The sequence below is a fragment of the Hibiscus syriacus genome, unplaced genomic scaffold, assembly GCF_006381635.1.
Source record: "Hibiscus syriacus cultivar Baekdansim isolate YM2019G1 unplaced genomic scaffold, ASM638163v2 tig00112737_pilon, whole genome shotgun sequence".
Lineage (NCBI taxonomy): Eukaryota > Viridiplantae > Streptophyta > Magnoliopsida > Malvales > Malvaceae > Hibiscus > Hibiscus syriacus.
The window spans coordinates 1,039,377-1,062,034 of record NW_024063391.1 but is presented as its reverse complement, the minus strand read 5'-3'; the positions used below and the strand labels follow the sequence as shown (position 1 = coordinate 1,062,034).

General features: G+C 35.2%; 2 protein-coding genes across 2 annotated transcripts; both read right to left on the bottom strand.

Moving 5' to 3' along the window:
* Positions 1–11,366: 11,366 nt before the first annotated feature.
* LOC120182720 (ubiquitin-conjugating enzyme E2 13-like) lies at positions 11,367–17,389 on the bottom strand. Its single transcript, XM_039187607.1, has 5 exons — positions 17,374–17,389; positions 13,104–13,206; positions 12,650–12,747; positions 12,471–12,571; positions 11,367–11,555 (listed from the first exon to the last, which is right to left on the bottom strand). The coding sequence occupies exons 1-5, from the start codon at positions 17,387–17,389 to the stop codon at positions 11,406–11,408; spliced, it is 468 nt and encodes a 155-aa protein (XP_039043538.1). The 3' UTR covers positions 11,367–11,405.
* A 2,389-nt stretch (positions 17,390–19,778) lies between these two features.
* On the bottom strand, positions 19,779–20,480 carry LOC120182691 (histone H2B-like). Its single transcript, XM_039187587.1, has one exon. It carries the CDS (start codon positions 20,410–20,412, stop codon positions 19,954–19,956), a length of 459 nt encoding a protein of 152 aa, XP_039043518.1. The 5' UTR covers positions 20,413–20,480; the 3' UTR covers positions 19,779–19,953.
* Positions 20,481–22,658: the final 2,178 nt, after the last annotated feature.

Sequence of the window (22,658 nt, the reverse complement as noted above, 5' to 3'; positions counted from 1 at the left end):
TCGATATTTCTCTTACTTAGGGTATTGGTACCATATGAACAATATCAGTAATGTTCATATAATATCGATAATGTAAAAACAATATCAATACTTCATACATAAAAATCAGTTTTGTGCTCAAATTCACTTTAAATGGACTTTGAATTATTTTTAAAAACTTTTGAAGACTTTGAACAAATTCAATTAAGTCCAAAAACATTTTGCTTTAATTTGTTATATCAAAATACTACAAAACATGGTTCAATATAATACAAGTTAAAAAAACATAGTTACAATACAAAAAACATAATACAAGTTAAAAATACCTATTTACAATACATAATATTTTGTAACGCCTATTTTAGCTTCTAGCTCGATATTTTGAAAGATGTGGACAATGTTTTCTATTATGACCTTCACCTCTGTAGTGCCCACAAAGTTTGGGTATATCTAGCTCTCTTTTCGGATCATCCATATCGATATGAATTCGGTTAGATTCCGATCGACCCCGTAACTTCCTATACAATTAAGGATTTGGCAACCATTCCTTAGAAATTGTGCATGTAGGCCAGTATGCTTCATTTGGAAGGTACTTGAACTTATAACTGTAAATGTTGTGCACAGTGTGTAAGCTATAACAGTCATTAGCATATAAGTATGGTTAACATTGATGTGCATACATGCAACAACAGTGTGAGTGCATGGGAACCTAAAAGCATAAAATCGACCACAGTCACACCATCTTCTATTCAGATTACCAGTGTATGTTATAGAATTTCCTCCCTCATGTGGTCAAACTAGTGCTTGGACAATGAAATCAGAATCAAGTCTGGCAAAATTATGAACAAATATTGATGTCACATGTGTTTGATTATTTTGCATTGCCTTCTCCAAACCAGGAGCCCAATTTCTCGTATCATTGATCATGGCATCAATTTTTGCACTTTTATCTGCCCATACTTTACCCAACCTAAAGTAAGTCTCCCTAATAATACTTGCTATTGGGAGATGTCGAGTCAATTTCAGCACTGAGTTGATACATTCATCAAGGTTGGTAGTCCTATGGTCGTAACGTTGACCCTCAAAATCATATGCTTGTGACCATATCTCCTTAGGGATTTCAGCTACAAATTCAAACACATCATCTCCATATCTTCTCAAATTTTCAAGCCGTGCACAGAAGTTTGGTTGGAGTAAAACATACCCTAAAAAGCAGTAAATTAAATGTTATTAAGAAATAAAAAAATAAATGAGGCTAAAATAATTAAAGAGAAATGATATAATACTTTACCCATGTTGATAATATATTTTTTGATCTTTTCTACTTAAACTTTTTCATTGCATTCAACGCAATATGACGTATATAATAGGCATGATATGCGTGCGGAGACGTCCATCTATTTTCGGGTTTAGAAATTACACTTAACAACCCAGGAAACCGATCTAAGATCATGCAAACCCCATTTTGAGTAACAACATGGGAACACAAGTTGGAGAGAAAAAAATTCCAAGTTTCATCCGATTCATTTTAACAATGGCTAAGACAATGGGGAAAAATATTTTTATCTCCATCTTGTGTAATGGTTATCATCAAGACGTGTTTGTAGAGCCCATACAAAAAAGTGTCATCGACTTGAATCATTTGTTTGCAAAATCTAAACCCTTCGATAGTTGACTTAAACACCTAGAACAAGCTACAAAAAATTCTCATCCCGGGGATAATGTCTCCCTCAAGCGTAACAGCATGATGAGTATAATACCTAACAATGGTTCCATGGATGAAAAATTCCATTGCTTGTAGCAGATGTGGTAGCTCATTATATGATTGATTCTAATCACAATACAACAAGGTCATTGCTTTCTGTTTAGCCATATATGCCTTGTAATAAGTCGGAATTTAACCAAATGTATTCCAAATGGATGTCACTAACACAGAAACAAACACTCTTGGATTTTTTTTCCACCAACAACTTCACATAAGAACATATGACATCCTAATCTAAATGTTTGTGATCTTGTGTCAATGAGGTCATTGTACATATGTGTTATGCATTGAACCTTGTGACTTTTCACAACTTCTTCTGTTGTAGGTATGATACTCGTATCCTCCATTTATAGCCAAAATCATGGTGTATACACCGTACGAAATAAGTCTTTTGATCCGACTCCATGACATATAATTGAAGATGAGCTTTGATGCAGTACTCATTGATTGGCAGTACTCCTTGATTGCTAGTTATGCCTCTTTTTTGTTTCAAACTGAGACCAAATGGCCAACTCAGATGATCGTTCGTTTGAAGAACCACATAACTCTGACATATCATATATTTCAGGATTCCGCATAGCATCATAGTTAATTTCATTCATTGCAACTACTTGATGATACTGAGGCAAATCATGGCGGTATTTCAGTTTGAGGGTGTGTTTTTGCCCAAACATTTGGAGCATTCTACAATCCTTGACATCTTGAAAGAGCTGCCTCCTTTACATCAGCCTCAACATCCAAACCTTGTCCCTCTAAAGCAACCTAAAAAACATCAAACTCATCAACTAATGGTGTGTCGTCATCGTCTACCAACGGAACAATATCTTCATCATCTTCACCAAATTTAGCAAGACTTTCACCAAACCGTCCAACAAGGTTATTATCCCTATCACTTGCATATGGTTCGATAGGGTCTGCTTCTTTTGCTCTTCGAGTTGGTATTGATAAGGTCGAAATGTCAGTTGTATTTGTGGTTTCAACTTACATCTCCACTATATTATTATTTAATGATTGATGAAGTCCAACCATAACAGCAACATCATCATCATCATCAAGCTGACTTTTCCATATGTCATTGGATTTGAGGAGATTAGGTGCCGATAACTTAAACATGAAACATAATCCCCAAGTTTTCTCTCAAATTTTTGCTTCATTTAGCGATGAGATACATCTATAGGAAACATCATATTGATGGGTCTATGTGACTTAAACACAACACCAACATCAGTTTGTAGAATTTTTCCATTATAATGGACAACTGTGCAAATTTTGTTACTCATTGATTGAAATGTATTTGGTTAGAAAAAAATGAGTTTGTTGTGTAAGAGATTGAAGATGAAAAGAGTGTGTTGTGTGTAAAAGATGAAATGAGTGTGTTATGTGTAAAAGATGAAAAGAGTGTGTTATGTATGTAAAAATTTTAGCCGTTGGAACTCGTCTCATCAGCGTGACGAGTTCCATTGAATTTTTTTAAAAAAATGTGCTCGTTCAATAATGGTCAATCCAACGGTCTAAACTTTCAAATATCTAGCTGTTGAAACTCGTCACACCGGTGTGACGAGTTCCTTTACCATTAAAATATATATATATATATATATATATATATATATATATATATATAAACAATGTTTTTAAAATTTACAAAAAAATATTTTTTATTGGGACTTGTCATGTCCGCGTGACGAGTCCTATAAAATATATTAAATAAATTTGGGTTGTGGGACCCACATGACACGACCCATTAAAAAATATATCCTATGGAACTCGTCACGTCGGCATGATGAGTTCCATGGGCATTGTAACATTTGTTGTAGATCCCAAAATAAATTTCATGTTGCCCTATTGGGCTAAATAATCCACCCGACTGGATTATTTGCCCAATTCCACTAATATATATATTATAATTTTAAAACTTTACATTATATATATATTTTTAAAAATATATAAGCTTTCAAAATTATATATATATATACACGTTTTCAAAGTTATATATTACAACTTAGAATATAAATATATATATATTATATTTTCAAAACTATAAATGTCATATATTTTCAAAACCATGTTATATATATATATTGGAAGCATATGACATAATTATTTAACGATATATATTGGAAGCATATGACATAATTATTTAACGATCCAGATGAAAATGTGTCTACAGCAAACAAATGAGCAACGGTGTTTCCAAATCTGAAGATAAAATTGAACATGCAAGATAAAAAAAGGTCAGCTTTCCTTCTTTTGTCCCATATCCATGTGCTAATATTTGAAAAAACATTCTCGTTTGACTCTAACTTGCGTATTACTGTTCGAGAATCGCCCTCGACAATAATGTTATTGAAGCCCATGTCTGTTGCAAACTGCAACGTGTGATATGCTGCCACCGCCTCATGTTGCGGAAGACGGCTATCGGATAGAGCAAAATTGCAACTGATAATTTGAGAAAATAAAAATGAAGATAAAAGAGACACAAAATTTACGTGGAAAACCCCTAAAATATTTAGGGTAAAAACCACGGGCAACGGTAGAAGAATTTCACTATGAGAAAATAGGAATTACAACCTCTCTCGATCTACCAAGGAGAAAACAATGATAATTCTCTCTAGATAAAAAGGAGAAAACAACTCTCAAGAAACTCTCTAAAATCTCTCTAGTATTGGAAGAAAGCTAGAATGCTTTGGGATGGTTTTGAAGCTAAATGAGCTAGGGTATTTATAGTAGAAGCTTTAAGGATTAATCTTGAAAATACCCTAAAAGTACAATGACTAAATGTGTAGTTTTACCATCCATAAATTTCAACCAAAATTGCAGCCATCTTTAAATCAATAGCCGCCGGTTGCTAGCCATTGTTTTAGACTTTTATTTTCAACAATCTCCCACTTGAAGATTTGATTGAAACAATCATATCTTCACACCATTCTTTCTACCTTATACCATCATGTTGCTTATGTTTCTGACAGGCCACAAGAGGATCGACACCAAGTAAATTTATAAGCATTGATCGCCTTCGTCATGAAATCTGCTATGTTGTCTTTGGTATGGATCTTCTGCATATCTACCGTCCCTTCTTCTACCTTTTCACGAATGAAATGGTACTGAACTCGTATGTGCTTTGTCCTTGAATGAAATGCTGGATTCCTTGCTAGATGCAAGGCGCTTTGACTGTCACAAAATAGAGAGACATACTCTTGATTGTGCCCAAACTCCTCCAATAGCATTTTCAACCAAATTGCTTCTTTACTGGCTTGTGTGGCTGCTACATATTCTGCCTCTGTTGTGGATGTAGCCACAACTGACTGCAATTTTGAAACCCAGCTTACAGCTCCACCAGTAATTTTGAACACATATCCTGTAGTAGATTTGCTTTTATCCAAATCCCCTGCATAGTCAGAATCTACATACCCATTAATTAGTAAGTTTGATCCTCCGTAACATAATGCAACATTTGAGTTCCCTTTGATGTATCTCAGGATCCTCTTTACTGTATTCCAATGCTCTTTGCCTGGATTTGCCATGTACCGACTAACCACTCCCACTGCTTGTGCAATGTCTGGTCTTGTGCATATCATAGCGAACATTAAACTTCCCACCGCCGATCCATACGGCACTCGAGACATCTCCATCCTCTCTTCTTCACTGCTAGGACTCATACTGGAGGATAATTTGAAGTTAATAGGAAGAGGGGTAGAAATTGGCTTACAGTCTTGCATGCTGAATCGTGACAAGATCTTCTTCAAGTAATTCTTTTGTGAAAGCCAAATCTTCCTATTACTTCTGTCTCGATGAATTTGCATCCCTAGAATCTTGTTTGCTGATCCCAAGTCCTTCATTTCAAATTCCCTAGCCAGTTGTGCCTTTAATTCTTCAATATGATCTTTGTTGGGTCCTGCAACCAACATGTCATCCACATACAACAGCAATATAACAAAATCGTTATCACCAGACATCTTGAAATAAGCGCAAGGGTCTGCATTAAGTCTGTTGTATCCAAGGCACATTATGAAGGAATCAAATCTCTTATACCAACACCTCGGCGCCTGCTTTAGACCGTACAGAGATTTGTTTAACCTGCAAACCAAGTTCTTCTTTTCTTCTTCTTCAAAACCTTCAGGCTGGAGCATATAAATCTCTTCTTCAAGATTTCCATGAAGAAAAGCTGTTTTAACATCTAGCTGCTCTAGATGTAAGTTCAATGTAGCACACATTGCCAAAACTACTCGAACTGTTGTTAGTCGAACCACAGGAGAAAATATTTCATTGAAATCAATACCTTCTTTCTGAGCATATCCTTTGACCACCAGTCTTGCACGATACCTCTCCACTTGATCGTCACCATTTCGCTTGATTTTGAAGACCCATTTGTTACCAATTGGCTTCCTTCCTTGTGGTAGTGGCACAAGGTCCCATGTATTATTTTTATGAAGGGCTTCGATTTCTTCTTGCATCGCCATCATCCACAGTGAAGCATCTGAGCTGTTTATTGCCTCCTGGTATGTTGATGGCTCACCGTCCTCTGTTAAAAGCAGTATGCAATATTACCTTCTATAACATAATCTGAGTGCCAATTGGGACGTCTTCTCACACGATCTAATTGACGAGTTGTTGGAGCTTCAGAACTCTTTGGTTCTTGTTCATCATGTGCTGATTCTGCTTAAGAAGAATCTCCTTGTTCAACCTCCTTTTCCATATGTATCTGTGTAGTCTCTGACTTTTCAGCGCTATCATCGTCTTCTTTCTTTGTAGCTTATCTTCTACAAAGATAACATCCCTGCTAATGATCACTTTGTGGGCAGTGGGATCCCATAAGTGATACCCCTTTACACCATCAGCATACCCCAAGAATTTACATTTCCTGGATTTTGGATCCAACTTCGAAATTTCTTGGGAGTTGTACATCACGTACACAATAATTCCAAATACATGGAGGTTTGAATAATCAGCTAGTTTACCAGTCCACATCTCCATTGGTGTCTTCAGCTCTATTGCAGTTGATGGAGCTCGATTCACCAAATAACAGGCGGTATTGACTGCTTCTGCCCAGAATGATTTTTCTAGGCCTGCATCCCTCAATATTGCTCGTGTTCTTTCTAACAAGGTTCTGTTCATCCGCTCTGCCACTCCATTTTGTTGAGGAGTGTTCGCCACCGTGAACTGTCTTTTGATGCATTCTCTCTTGCAAAAGTCATCAAATTCTTCGCTTGTGTATTCTCCTCCATTATCTGTTCTGAAACACTTGATCTTATTTCCATAATCAAGTTCCACCCGCGCTTTGAAGTTTTTGAAAGTTGCAAACACATCTGACTTCTTCTTAATAGGGTACACCCAACATCTCCTGGAGTAGTCATCAATAAATGAGACAAAGTATTTTGCTCCGCCTAGGGATGTGACCGGTGCTTGCCATACGTCAGAGTGAACCAATTCTAGAACACTTTTGCCTCTAGAATTTGATGTGTTGAATTTCAACCGGTGTTGCTTACTTGTTATGCAGTGCTCACACAAAGTAAGTGATACCTTTGTTAAGCCTGGAAGTAGTTTTTGCTCCACAAGGACTTTCATTCCTTGTTCTGACATGTGTCTAAGTTTCTGATTCCATAGCATTGCAGAATATGAACTACATGAGGCAACAGAGGCTTCTGCTTCTAGCAAAGTTTCTCCTTTTAGCATGTACAAGTTTGCTGCTATCTTTTCGCCTTTCAGCACCACAAGCGCTCCACGGAACACCTTCATGATTCCTTTCTGTGTTTCAATCTTGCTAGAATTATTATCCAACAATCCGTAGGATAATAAATTTTTCTTCAGGCCTTTCACGTGCCGCACATCTCGAACAACTTTAATTGTTCCATCATACATCTTCAATTTGATGGTTCCCACGCCAACGATCTCTAAGGCATGATCATTGCAACTATAAACAGATCCTCCTGAGACAGGTTCATAATGATGGAACCATTCTCTTCTTGAGGTCATGTGATATGTTGCTCCCGAATCAATGAGCCATATATCTGCAAATCGTTTTCTTCCTTCTACGGTGGTTGATGCTTCACAGCATAGAGCATCTCCATCATCTGAAGAGTTTGCGGTATTGCCTTGTGGATTGGAGTTTTTATTGAGACTCCAACAATCCTTCTTCAAGTGACCCTTCTTTCCACAGTGGTAACACTTTAAATTCTTTTTGCTTCTGGACTTCGATCTACCATGTTTGTGACTGCTGCTTTGGCCACGTTCTGTTGATCTCCCTCTCGTCGTTGTCAACGCTTCTGCTTGTTGCAGATTTACTTGTCTGTCTTTCTTGTTCTTGCGCCGATTTTCTTCTTGTAGAACAGCAGCTGCAACGTCATCGAAGACTAGACTGGTGACATTACTATTTGTCAAGTTGATGATGAGTTGATCATACAAATCCGGTAGACTTTGAAGTAGGAGTTCAGCACGTTCTTGTTCTCCTATTTTACAGCTTAAGGATGTAAGCTGAGAAAATAAGGTGTTCAGTGTATTTAAGTGCTCTGTCACTGAAGTAGATTCTGGCATACGGAGAGTGTACAATTTCCTTTTAAGGAAAATTTTATTGTGCAACGATGTGGCCTCGTGCAATTTGGTGAGATGATCCCATATCTCCTTAGCTGTCTTCTTCTCCTCGATGCTTGACAATACTTCATCTGCTAATACTAGATGAAAGTTTGCCATAGCATTTCCGTCCATTTCGATCCATTTGTTGTCATCTGCAAAATCCACCGGCTTTTCACTGATAGCCGCTAGACACCTGTCTTTCCTCAGGATGGCCTTCATTTTTAATTTTCACAATGAGAAATTTCTCCCATTGAACTTTTCAATATCAAATTTCGTTGCCATAGCTTCTTTTACGGATAGCTCCCACTATTTCACTATAGTGAATAGTTCTCTGGAACCTTCAAAGAATGAGTAATAACTTCTTACTTTCTTATGTTGGAGGATCCACCTTTTGGTGGCAACCACAAAGACAATAAGCAGATATTACACACTCTAATCTAGCTCTGATACCAATTGTTGCGGAAGACGGCAATCGGATAGAGCAAAATCGCAACTGATAATTTGAGAAAATAAAAATGAAGATAAAAGAGACACAAAATTTACGTGGAAAACCCCTAAAATATTTAGGGTAAAAACCACGGGCAACGGTAGAAGAATTTCACTATGAGAAAATAGGAATTACAACCTCTCTCGATCTACCAAGGAGAAAACAATGATAATTCTCTCTAGATAAAAAGGAGAAAACAACTCTCAAGAAACTCTCTCTAGTGTTGGAAGAAAGCTAGAATGCTTTGGGATGGTTTTGAAGCTAAATGAGCTAAGGTATTTATAGTAGAAGCTTTAAGGATTAATCTTGAAAATACCCTAAAAGTACAATGACTAAATGTGTAGTTTTACCATCCATGAATTTCAACCAAAATTACAGCCATCTTTGAATCAATAGCCGCCGGCTGCTAGCCATTGTTTTAGACTTTTATTTTCAACACCTCAGCCATGAGCGCTGAGGTAACGTTCTGTTTTAGCTTTCTGCATGCACCCAAAACCATGTCATCTCTGATTATGATACCTGCAATTGCTTCATTCTTTCTCTGGTCAAAATTCACTTTCACTGTTGGGTTTAAAGGCGGCTTCCACTTGAGTATTCATGATACCGAACACGAACCGAGGTAATAATTTCCTCGTTTTGAATGACTTTCCTTGATGTATAAATGAGTGTAAAAAATCACTTGATGGATAATATTTAGCTCGAAGCATTCTGTTTACTAGAACGCAGGGTTTACAATCAATCTCCATCCCTGTTTTGCCAACAGAGCAACATTGAATTTAGCCATATCTCTGAAACCTAATCCTCCATCGTTTTTTAAACGACTTAGAAACTCCATCCCTGTTTTGCCAACAGAGCAACATTGAATTTAGCCATATATCTGAAACCTAATCCTCCATCGTTTTTTAAACGACTTAGAAACTCCCACGAACACCAAGAATTCTTCGTTTTTGTTCAGATTTTTTACCACCATAATCGGGCTATTATGTTCTCTATTTTCTTACAAAATATCTTTGGCAAAAAGAAACAGTTCATTGCATAGATAGGGATAGCCTTTAAAACTGATTTAATGAAAACCTCTTTTCCACCCGAGATAATGCACGGATACTCCAACTTCTAATCCAACTTTGAATCTTGTCATTGACATTCATGAAAGCTCCCTTTTTGTTCCTACCCACAATCGCTGGCAAACCTAAATATTTCTCCAAATTTGACGAACTCGATACTTCTAAGGTGCGCTTAAAGTCACTACGATTTTCTTCAATGACGTTTGAGCTGAAAAAGACTCGTGATTTGTCAAAATTTATTTGTTGACCCGAGCATCTACCATATACTGACAAGATTTGCTTGATTTTCTATTCCTTTAAAGCGGTTGCCTCACTGAAAATAAGGCTGTCGTCCGCAAATAAAAGATAAGTAATTGTCGGTGCATATCTATTACCATTTGCGCCTTCAATTTCACCATTGTGGACAGCTTGACAGATTAGCGTAGATAAACCTTCACTACATATCAGAAAAAGATAAGGGCATAGGGGGGTCGCCTTGGCGAATCCCTCATCGAGGAAGAAATTTTTCTCCTGGTACACCATTTAGTACTACTGAATAAGAGACAATCAAAACGCATCTTCTTAAAATTGCTATCCAAGCTTTCGAGAATCCCATTTTTCCATCACTCTTCAAATAAAACACTACTCCACTCTGTCATATGCCTTGCTCATGTCCAGTTTTAGAGCAAAGTATCCCTTGCAACCCATATGTTTCTTCATAAAAGAGTATTTGTGATAACATTTTCTGTAATCAACTTGCCTGGGACTTAAATGCGCTTTGTGCTTCATCAATACAACTATTTAGAAAACCTTGCATTTATAATACCAACATCTTCGAAACAATTTTGAAAATTACATTACACGGACTAATTGGGTGAAACTGGGTTAAATTATTTGGAGAATTTACCTTCGGATCAAGACAATATGAGTGTGATCGATTTCCTCCATATCTGCTAGATTTTCAATGAGGGCAATACAATAGTCTGAAATCTCCGTATCAATTAAGTGCCAAAATCTCTGGTAAAATAACGCTCCAAGGCCATCTTCTCTGGATGCTTTTAAAAGGCATAATGACTTCATTCCAATTGTCACTTCTTCTCTGGTAAATGATCTCATGAGCGAAGCATTTATTTCATCTGTAATACATAAACTGACACCCTCTACATTACTCTCATCTATCTATGGGGAGCTCGATTTGAATAAATCTTCAAAGTACTGTCGAGCCATGTATGTCATTCCCTCCTTGTCTAGACAGCAAATGAAAATCAATAAAGATTCAGAAAACACAGCTATACGACCGAAAAACCCTAATTATGAGTAGATAGAAAAATCCTAATTATGGGTAAGTATTCTGTATATGTAATTGTAAATGAACTTTATGTTTAATGAAAATTTTAAATTATTGTAATTTATAATAAGGTTTAATTAGTCAAAATTACCAGTTAACGTTAATTTTGTATAATATGTGAAACAATTTAGTTTGAATCCAACATTCAGAAGGGAAGTTGCAGGTAAATGTAAAAATCAATTTGCCATACTGAAAGTTGAAAGGCATCCATAACATCTAATCAGCACCAGCAAATAAAAGAAACAGTTGCACCGGAAAGGAAATATATGAATCGAGACAATCACTTACTGCAGCTTCAACAATTGCTGGAGATTCGTCGTTAGGGCTCGAAAGCATTGATATGATACTCAAAACAATACTTTCAACCTGCCAAATAGTATGAATGCACATCTGTTAGTGCACTATCACAGGGTCAAGAAACAAAAGACGAGCAAAAAAAAAAAAAAATAGTCAGGAGCAATAATAAAATAAATGGAGAGGAAATAACAAGAGAGACTAAGTTGTTGAAATTTTGACAGTACCTCAACTAAGCCTTTATTTGAAACCAATTATGTTAATGTACAAGAATTTGTTTATCCATTTCATCCAATTTAAGCTACTCAGACGATTTACAATTTACCCCATGTTTTATTGTTTTTCTGTCAGATATCTTGCACCTTTGACATAGTTATTAATTCATTCCACTCGGGTTATTATAGTTTTGGTCCACACATAGATATGATCAATACATTAGTAATTCTTAACTGATATTAGCACCCACCAATTGAAAGAAGCATAAATCGTGTCACATTTATCCAATACAACATCAATTTTACATGTCTAGCTCTCTATCACCTGAGAAACCATTGCAATAATCATCTAGTGCCCCTTTAATTTACCCGTCAAGGTTAAGGGGTATCTTATGGTCATAAAATATTCTTGTCACATTGGTGAACTCCATCAAACTCACTTATGCCACAAAATACATAATTTTCAACCTTCATTCTAGTAAGAATAAATCATTTAGATGTCAGGATAAACTGCAATACACATAAAGATAGAATTATGAATGCAAATAAATCATTCTAATAACATTCATATAGAATGTTGGTTTCTAATTAGATGCATATCTCTTCTTTCCTATCTTTCTTCTTTGTCCGATAAACAATTTACTTGATTGCAATCAAGTAAATGAACTCCAGAAATTTGAAATCAATGGCATTGTGAATATGAATGTTATTAGCATATGAACAGGCACGAACAAAAGAAAATTCAAAAATACATGGCATGTCATAAACATACCGTATGGACTGGTATCCAGAGCTCACTTGCAAGCTCATAGCCATTTGGATCATCACTAGAAGGATGAAGAATTGAGATGCAAACACGCCCATCAGGATAAACTGCAATATACATAAAGATGGAATTAGTTTGTGTATCATATAAAGGCAAGTACGAAACTGAGTAAACAAAAGGTATACAATTAGGATGCCAAATCTCTGAAGTAAATTTCATTGTTGGAGGGCTGTTTGGATAGTTATGTGGAAAACTCATGATGGCATTGAAAAATCCCCCCTCACTAAAAAAAATAGAATATTTATGTTAAACAAGATTTAAAATAAAAATAATAAAATGTCAAGATTACTAAAAACAATTTTTCTCACAGCAACAAATACTAAAAAACAACTTCAATATAACCCAATTTAATGTTAAGATTACTAAAGAAGAAGAATAATAAACGGAGAATAAGCAACATGAAGGCAACAAACAACGAAAACATTAGCTATAAAGCAAAGATTACTCAAGAACAACGTAAATTATAACATCAGTTGATGATTCAATGCCAAGAAACAAAACTTACATCAAAGAATTTGAAAAGAAACACTTAATTTCAATTAAAGTAACAAACTTTACCAAAAAGGAAAAAGAGCGTACTAAAGAGTATCAGGAAGTCCAATGATTGTCACACTCCATTCAAAGATATTGTTCTCGTCAACCAATCCAGCTGAGAACCCATCAACTGGATGCTTACAAAGATCTACAAAAAGATAAATCGAAACTGGATTAAAAAATCCAACCAAAACCCCACAGAAAGAATGTTGGGAAATAAACCGAGTACGAGTAATTTCCCTATAACCAGATTAGTGAGAATGCGAAATAAAAGCGGGAAAATAATACCCGAAATTGATAACGGAGTTCAACCAATTTTGCCTACATCTCCGGACTGCTGCAGATCTTTTACTAAGAGAGAAAATTTACAGGTGTTTACAAAACACTCACTACTCACAAGAAAGCTCTCTAGTATTGGGAGAAAGAAAAGATTTGGGATTTTGGGATGATTTTGAAGCTAAATGAGCTAGGGTATTTATAGTTGAATCTTAGGGACTAATCTTTGAAAATACCCTAAAGTGCAATGACTAAAGTGTAATTTACCCTTACTAAAAATCAACAATTGCTGCCTAATAGCAGCCCATGTTGCTTTAAAAACCCACCGAAAGTTTTTTTTTGTTTTATTTGACTTTTCAACTCAACAATCTCCCACTTGAAGACTGATTTTAATCTGTCTTCACACCTCGATCAATGCAGCAATATTTCTGGTTTTTTATTCTAGCATGCCAACTGAAGCTGAACACAACTTCAGTTTATCCGTAGTCACTGTCTTTGTTAACATGTCTACCGGATTTTGAGCTCCACTAATCTTTTCAAGTTTCAAAATCCCATCTTCCAGAAGAGACCGGATAAAGTGATATCGCAATTGTATGTGTTTCGTCCTGGAATGAAAAGACGGATTCTTCGCTAGATGGATAGAACTTTGACTGTCGCAATACAAGACATTGTTTTCTTGTTTCTTGCCTAACTCTTCCAAGAAACTTTGGAGTCATACCATCTCCTTGTTGGCTTCCGTAACAGCGACATATTTTGCTTCAGTTGTGGAGAGAGCAACTATCTTCTGTAGTTGAGAAACTCAACTCACTGCGGTTCCTCCTAGAGTATAGACATACCCTGTAGTGCTTCTTCTGATGTCAACATTTCCGGCTAAGTAAGCATCTACATAGCCTGTCAGTATCGTATCTCCACCTTTGAAACAAAGTGCTTTGTTTGTAGTACCCCGCATATATCTGAGGATCCATTTGACTACTTCCCAGTGTACCTTGCCTGGATTATTCATGTACCTGCTAACAACTCCTACTACATGAGCAATATCTAGTCTAGTACAAACCATGACATACATCAGACTTCCAATTGCTGAGGCATACGACACCTTCACCATGTGTGCACGTTCTTCCTCCGTCTTTGGTGACTGTTCTTTAGAGAGTCTAAAATGAACACCCAAAGGTGTACTTACTGGTTTAACATCTTGCATGTTGAACCTGGAAAGTACTTTGTTGATATACTCAGCCTGTGATAACATCAAAGTCCCCAAATTTGTGTCTCTCTTAATCCTCATTCCAAGAATCTTCTTTGCAGCGCCCAGATCCTTCATAGCAAACTGCTTTGACAATTCTTGCTTCAAGTGTATAATCTCTTGCATGTCTGAGCCTGCAACGAGCATGTCATCAACGTACAATAATAAAATAATGAAGCTGTTGTCGAACCTCTTGATGTAGCAATAATGATCTGCTTGGCATCTGGTAAAATCACTGCTACTCATGAAGCTATCGAACTTCTTGTACCATTGTCTAGGAGCTTGTTTTAAATCATACAAGCTCTTCTTCAACCTGCATACCAGATTTTTCTTGCCTGCCTCTATGAAGCCTTCTGGCTGCCTCATATAGATTTCTTCCTCCAAATCACCATGAAGGAAAACTTTCTTCACATCTAACTGCTCAAGATGTAAATTCTCTGCAGCTTCTTTTTGCTGAAAGCCTTTGACAACCAATCTTACTTTGTAGCGTTTGCTCCCATCGTGTTCTTCTTTGATCTTGTAAATCCACTTGTTATAGAGTGCTTCCTTGCCTGGTGGTAATTTATCTAATTCCCATGTCTGATTTGACATAAGCAAGTCCATCTCATCTTTCATGGAACACTCCCACTTGACTGAATCCTCCACTTGCATTGCTTCATCATAGCACGTTGGTTCACCATTGTCAGTCAGCAACAAGTAGTACAAAGAATGAGAATACCTTTGGGTTGGTTTAGGAATTCTGGAGGAGCGTCTCAGTTTTGGTGTAACTGGTTCTTCTTAAACTGCTTCAGGAGTGATCTGAACATCATTTCCAGAAATCTCCTCAAACTCAACAAATTCTTTTGTTTCAGCTTCGGTGTTGGAGCTACTTGATTCCATGGTTGACCTGTCTTTGTACATCACATTCTAATTGAAAATGACATCTCTACTTCTGATGATCTTCCGATTTTCATAGTCCCAAAACCGGTAACCAAACTCATCACCACCATAACTAACAAAGACGCATTTGTTGGACTTGACATCAAGTTTACTTCTTTCAGCAGAATCTGTGTACATAAGAAATACAACCAAACACTCTTAACTGTGAAAGGTTTAGTTCTTTATTGCACCAAACTTCCTCTGGTATTCTGCCATCCAAAGGAACTGAGGGCCCACGGTTGATCAGGTAAGCTGTAGTGTTGATAGCTTCAGCCCATAGAAATTTGGATAATCCGGCATGTATCCTCATGCTTCTGGCACGTTCATTTAGAGTTCTGTTCATGCGCTCTGCTACGCCATTCTGCTGCGGTGTCATGGGAACTGTTGTCTTCATCTTGATCCCATTGTTTGCGCAGAAATCTCTGAATCTACGATTTCTGTACTCTCCTGCATTGTCAGACCTCAACAGCTTGACTTTCAGACCAGTCTCATTTTCCACCATGGTCTTCCATTTTCTGAAGGTATCAAAGACTTCTGATTTCTTCTTCAGAAAATAAACCCATACCTTCCTTGTAGAATCATCGATGAAGGTGACATAATATAATGAGCCTGCAAGAGATGGAACTGGAGATGGTCCCCATACATCAGTATAAACCAACTCTAACTTTTCAGCCTTGGGTGTCTTACCAATCTTTTCAAAGCTGACTTTCTTTTTTTTTCCAAAGATGCAATCCTTGCATAGTCCAACATCTACATTCTTTAGATCCAGCAACTTCCCTTTTGACAAAAATGTCTTCATCCCTTTCTCGCTCATATGACCAAGCCTTTGGTGCCATAGGTTTAATTTTCCATCAGCATCTGCTGTTCTACAGAAATTAAATTTCTTTTGAGGCCAGGAATATGTCTCACTCCTTTCAGCTTCCAGGTGGTCTGGTTTGGCAACTTTAATCGGATGTCTCTTTTTCCGATGATTTTCAAGGTTTCATCATCAGCTAGATGAACCCTCCCAAAATCACCACTGATATAGTTCTCCATGATTTCTTGGCATGGGGTGGAGTGGAAAGATGCCCCTGAATCCAAGATCCATAATTCAATCGGACTGTTGACGCTTAGAATCATGGCATCACCTGTCTCCTCTGTCATGTTTGCAGATTCCTGTGCACCGATATCGTTCTTCAATGCTCGACAATCTTTTTTAAAGTGACCTTTCTTGTCACAATTATAACAGGTAAAATCTTTCTTTCCTGTTCTTGATTTACCCCTTCTAGATTTCAATCTGCCACGATTTGAATTTCTTTCTGAAGATCTCCCTCTGGACTCCGTGTGCAAGGCTGAGGAAGTTGTTTGCTTCACCCGATTCTCTCCGTCGAATTTCTTCGCTCAATATCAGATCCTGAACATCGTCGAATTTTAATTTGTTGTTTCCCGACGAGCTGCTGACTTCCGTAACAGTAGCATTCCAACTGTCTGGTAGAGATGATAAGAGAATTAAAGCTCGAACTTCATCATCGAATTCAATTTCCATTGAACTCAATTGGGTTGTGATTGTGTTGAGTTCATTCAGGTGTTGAGCCACTGATGCCCCTTCCGCCATCCGCAAATTGAATAATCGCCTCATCAAGTGCACTTTGTTTGAGGCCGATGGCTTCTCATACATACTGGAGAGAGCCGTCATAAGACTCGTCGTGGTCTTTTCCTTTGCTATGTTGAAAGCAACATTGCGGGATAACGTCAATCGGATAACTCCGAGGGCTTGTCTGTCGAGAAGAGCTCAGTCTTCATTCTTCATGCCCTCTGGTTGCTTTCCTGAGAGAGGTTAATATAAATTTTTCTAGTACAGAAAATCTTCAATATGCATCTTCTAAAAGCTAAATTCCACACCATCGAACTTCTCCATTTTCACATTCCCTTCATCTGCAGCCATCGCTCCCACTCGAATCTGGCTTCGTTTGGATCGTTCCCTGACAATTCTTGCGAACCACCGTGTATTAGAACACCTCTGTCGATAAATTCGTATCGCCGACAAAATTTCACTATTCACGTGAATAGTAATAAATAGTAACCTCACAAAAAATTGACAAAATTCACAACCAAAAGCTCTGATTACCAGTTGTTGGGAAATAAACCTAGTACGAGTAATTTTCCTATAACCAGATTAATGAGAATGCGAAATAAAAGCGAAAAAATAATACCCGAAATTGATAACGGAGTTCAGCCAATTTTGCCTACGTCTCCGGACTGCTGCAGATCTTTTACTAAGAGAGAAAATTTACAGGTGTTTACAAAACACTCACTACTCACAAGAAAGCTATCTAGTATTGGGAGAAAGAAATGATTTGGGATTTTGGGATGATTTTGAAGCTAAATGAGCTAGGGTATTTATAGTTGAAGCTTAGGGACTAATCTTTGAAAATACCCTAAAGTGTAATGACTAAAGTATAATTTACCCTTACTAAAAAATCAACAATTGTTGTCTAATAGCCGCCCATGTTGCTTAAAAAACCCACCGAAAGTTTTTTTTGTTTTATTTGACTTTTCAATTCAACAAAGAACTCATATCATATTCGTATATTCATTAACTTGAAAACGATCAAGGAAAGCAGTACCTTTGAGCTATTTTTTGTAGGAGGCTGGCTTGAGATGCCATGTCAATATAAAATGATAACAGCTGCAAAACAACTCGCGATTTCAAGAAGGGAAAAAGAGGGAATTAAAAGTGTACTCTTCGTTTCACTTTATACACACAGACTTCGGCGATAGTGGACTTAAATATTGTGCAGAGGAGAGCTCGGATTAGGTACGATTAGATTTGTTTTACATTCAGTTTTAAAACGAAATAGACGTTGCCACGTAAGCCTTACGTTGCATATAATGAATATGTGATTTGTTAAGTTACCTGATCAGTTCCTATAGCTAAAAACGAAACTAGTATAAAAGAGTACGAACGGAACGAATTCGGTAATAAAAGAATTGATAAATTATACCATTGATTATTTAATTATGTAATCTTTTTATTTTTTTGTCATTGATCTTTTAATTTTATTAATCAAACCATCTAATTATTTAAATACGTTAAATTAAGTTACTAATCGTTAATAGTTGACTGAAATATTAACGTGAAGTTAAAAAAGTTAACTTATAATTATATATTTAAATTTTAATATTTATATATTCTATCAATTTAATATTAATTTAAATTTAATTTTATAAATTTAATCTTTTAATCATATTGTGACATGTGTTATAATATGAATGATTTTTTTTCTACACAATTATATGCTGACATAATTTTTTTATTTGCTACCTAATCATATGATGATATGTGTCACCATTCGATTAAATAAAAAATTGAGTAAAAATAAAACCTCAAACTTGGAGATTAAAGAATTCAAACTTCAACAAAGATAATAAGTGAAAAGTTTTACGGTATGATATCTTTAATATACAACTAAAAAAGGTATCGGTTTTGTTATTATTTAAATAATAAAACCGGTAAAAAGTTACATAAAACATTATTATTTATATTTAACACATCAATATTTTTTAACATTTCTAATAAAATACCCAACAATAATAAAACCGGTAGAAAAAATAACAAAGCCAATAATACTTTACCAGTTTTGTTAACAAAATAGGTAAAAATGCATAATAATAACAAAATCGATAAAAAAAATAATATTTTTGATATTTTTTTATCAATTTTATTATTTAAATAATAACAAAACCAATAACATCATTTTTTAACCATATATTAAAACGGTAGAATGTGATCATTTATCATAATAAGTCAAAACCCAAACCAACAAGAAAGGATATAAGTCAAAACCCAAACCAACAAGTTAAGAGCACTGTTTGGTTTTAAAACGCAATATATATATATATATATTGTAATGAATGAGAAAAAAATTTAAAAATTGTCATTTACATTAAAAAATAATTTAATAATTACATATAAATTGCTGTTAAATTTCTCAAAAATATATTTAATACAAATATTAAATCAGGTCTAATCCACTTCACAACTCACAATCAAGAAGCCGCCAACGGAGGAGTGGCCTCCATACGCCGTCAGATTCCTGAGGAATGCTGCTAACAGCTTCCTCTTATGCACTCACTGCCGAAATCACCTCGCCCCACTTTACCACTGCATTGGCCATGTATCTATCAACTCTCATCTTTACTTCTTCCAACTTCCACATTCCTTTTAAGCTTTCAGTTCTAGTTTTGTTTTTCAATTAAACAAGTCAACTCTTAGAAATCAAGCGAAATTATTTTGATTGCATTAATTTCTACAAGGGTCAATCGGAATCGAGTAGATCCACGTTCGAATACAAACCAAATATCCAAACACATGCCGAAATTTTAGAAATTAAAGATAGAAAATCACACGACTACTTTAAGAAAGGGGGAAATCCTAACCCTAACCCTAACCCTAACCATAGAACAGCTAAAATTCCCTTCTCAAGATGAAGTGAACTTGGTCACAGCCTTGGTTCCTTCAGAGACGGCATGTTTGGCAAGTTCACCGGGAAGTACAAGCCTGACAGCTGTCTGGATTTCCCTAGAAGTGATGGTGGGCTTCTTGTTGTACCTTGCGAGTCTAGAGGCTTCTTGAGCAAGCTTTTCGAAGATATCGTTGATGAAACTGTTCATGATTCCCATGGCTTTGCTTGAGATCCCTATGTCCGGATGGACTTGCTTGAGGACCTTGAAGATGTAGATCTTGTAAGTCTCGATGCTCTTCTTAGATCTCTTCTTTTTCTTGTCACCGGCAGCTGCTCCGCTATCCTTGGGAAGCTTCTTCCCAGCCTTTGGCTTCTTCTCCGCCGGGGCTTTCTCGCCGACGGTTTTCTTCTCCTCAGCTGGCTTCTTCTCCGCCGGTTTCTTCTCCGCCGGCTTCTTCTCAGCTTTGGGTGCCATTGCTTTTTCTAAGGGTTAGCTTTTGCGTTGCTTTGGGGTAAGAGAGAGAAAATTGGATTCAATGAAACTTTGAGATGGGATTGTTTGATGAAAGGTTAGGTGGTCTTTATAGAAAGACAAATGGCGGGGATTATTGGTTTGTTTAGGTTTCACGAGGATCGGTGACGTGGAAGATGTATAACCGTTGGATACAGTTGAAACGTGGGGAATGAATTAACGGCAAGATGGCTTCGATATTTCATATTCGTGATCCGATGCTTTGCGACGCGGATTGCTCAGTTGGCGTTCCTACAAAGTTTCAAATAATGCTATTACAGTAGCACCCTTTATATTGACTGGCCATCCAATTACTACGAGGTTAAATTTGTGAACTTCATCTGTTAAGACCAATGGCGCGTTAACATATTTGAGAAATAAAAATAAATTTTATTTTCATTAATTAAAAGTATTTGGTTAATTATTTTCATAAAATAAATATTTGATAAATGAAATAAAAAAATCGTATATTTTATGAATTGAATAGGATCAATGATTTGAATCTATTAAGTAATTTTAGTTATAAAAATAAATATTGTTTTACTTAAATATTTTGAGTTCAAGTATTAATGATGTTAATTTTGAATAGATATTATATTATAATTATCCTACATTATTTAAAAATAAAAATATTTAAAAATATTTTTTTTATATTTGTATGCTTTTGAACTCGTGTCATTTATAATTTGAAATATTTATTTTATCTTTTTCAATTTAGAACATTTTTGTAGAAACATAAAAATATTTTTAATATTCTCATTTGATAAGTTTAGGGACTCCTTCTGGTGTGACTTTCTTAAAACAATTTAGTTAAAAAATCCGTTTTGAATAAAAAAAAATTACAGTGTTGTTTAAACCAACCGCAAAAGTTAGAATTCTAGTTTTTTCATTTTCAACTTTGCGTTTGGAAGTAATATAATTTTACCCTCACTAATACATAGAATCTCCTTAATTATATTTACATTTTATTTAATATTAACATCCTTAAAAATAATTTATTACTTAATAAATTATTTTAATTACTTAAAAATAAATAAAATTCATATTTTATATATTAAAATATTAGTAGTGAGTTATAATAAAATAGATTTTTATTATAGTTTAATTTGATATATATATATATATAATAATAATTTCATTTGAATTTATAATATAATTTTTATTTGATTGGTTAAAAGACAAATAAATCATTTAAATTATGTTATTTTAAATTTTAAACGAGTGATTGTGGTTGCATCATAATGATTAAATTATTATCTTAAAATTCAAATGTTAAAAGAGTTATCTTAAAATATTTTTTATATTTTTATCATAGTTTAAGTTAATATATTTTATACATCATAGTACTAATAAGTGTATTTAAATTTTATATTTTTAATTTATACTATAATATCTAGAATGGACATTTTATCTTTTCAAACTCAATTTTTAACAACAATATCAAACAATTAAATTTTAAACAACAATTTTAAAAATTCTTTTTTATTGTACTTTTAAAAGTCACTTTTCAAAAACTCTGCCAAACTGTCTTAATCAAATGTGACTTCATCAATGTCTTTCATTTTCTAAAACTAAACAGAATTCGATACATTCTTAATGTTTAGATATTTTTTTTGTAAAATACTTTGTTTGTAATACCCCAAATATTTGGTCGGTGACCATAGTGAAAGTATTTTAAATTTTGGTGGGTTAAAGTGAGTAGATTGAAAAGTATAGGGAATGATTTAGGAAATTGTGTTTAAGACTAATTAGTAAGAATGAAAGAATGGAAGGACATTATGGTCCTTTAGAGGGAAATGAATTTAACATTCATTATTATTAAGGATATTTAATAAGGGAAATAAGGGGATAAGTCAAAGTGGTTTTCTTCTTCTTCCCCGTAGTCCCATGCCCTCGATAGCCAAGGTAAGGATTCTTCAATGTTGGTTTTTTCTTTTTGTTTTTGGGTTGGTTTTGAAACCTTAAGTGATATAGAGGCTTAAGGAAAGTTCAAGGAGGATTAAAACTAAGAGATCAAAATTTTATTTGAGATTTAAGAAAATGGATTTTTGAGTGATATGATGAAATATGGTTCTTTATTGAAGTTTAAAAGTATATTTGACTTGCCAAAGAAGTAAATAAGAGATTTAGAGCCTTATAAGTGATTAAAAACATGTTTGAAAATTGGTGTGATTCTTAGTTTTGAGTGTTCTTTGGAGATTTTAGATGTT

What these genes read in the sequence shown, in the direction of transcription:
- LOC120182720 (XM_039187607.1), bottom strand. An exon ending in GGACTTCCTGATACTCTTTA is followed by an intron (nt 12,748 to 13,103) that starts GTACGCTCTTTT and finishes TATTTTTTTTAG; the next exon opens with TGAGGGGGGATTTTTCAATG. An exon ending in TCTGGATACCAGTCCATACG is followed by an intron (nt 11,556 to 12,470) that starts GTATGTTTATGA and finishes ACTATTTGGCAG; the next exon opens with GTTGAAAGTATTGTTTTGAG.
- LOC120182691 (XM_039187587.1), bottom strand. Translation starts at nt 20,412, where the DNA reads ATGGCACCCAAAGCTGAGAAGAAGCCGGCGGAGAAGAAACCGGCGGAG.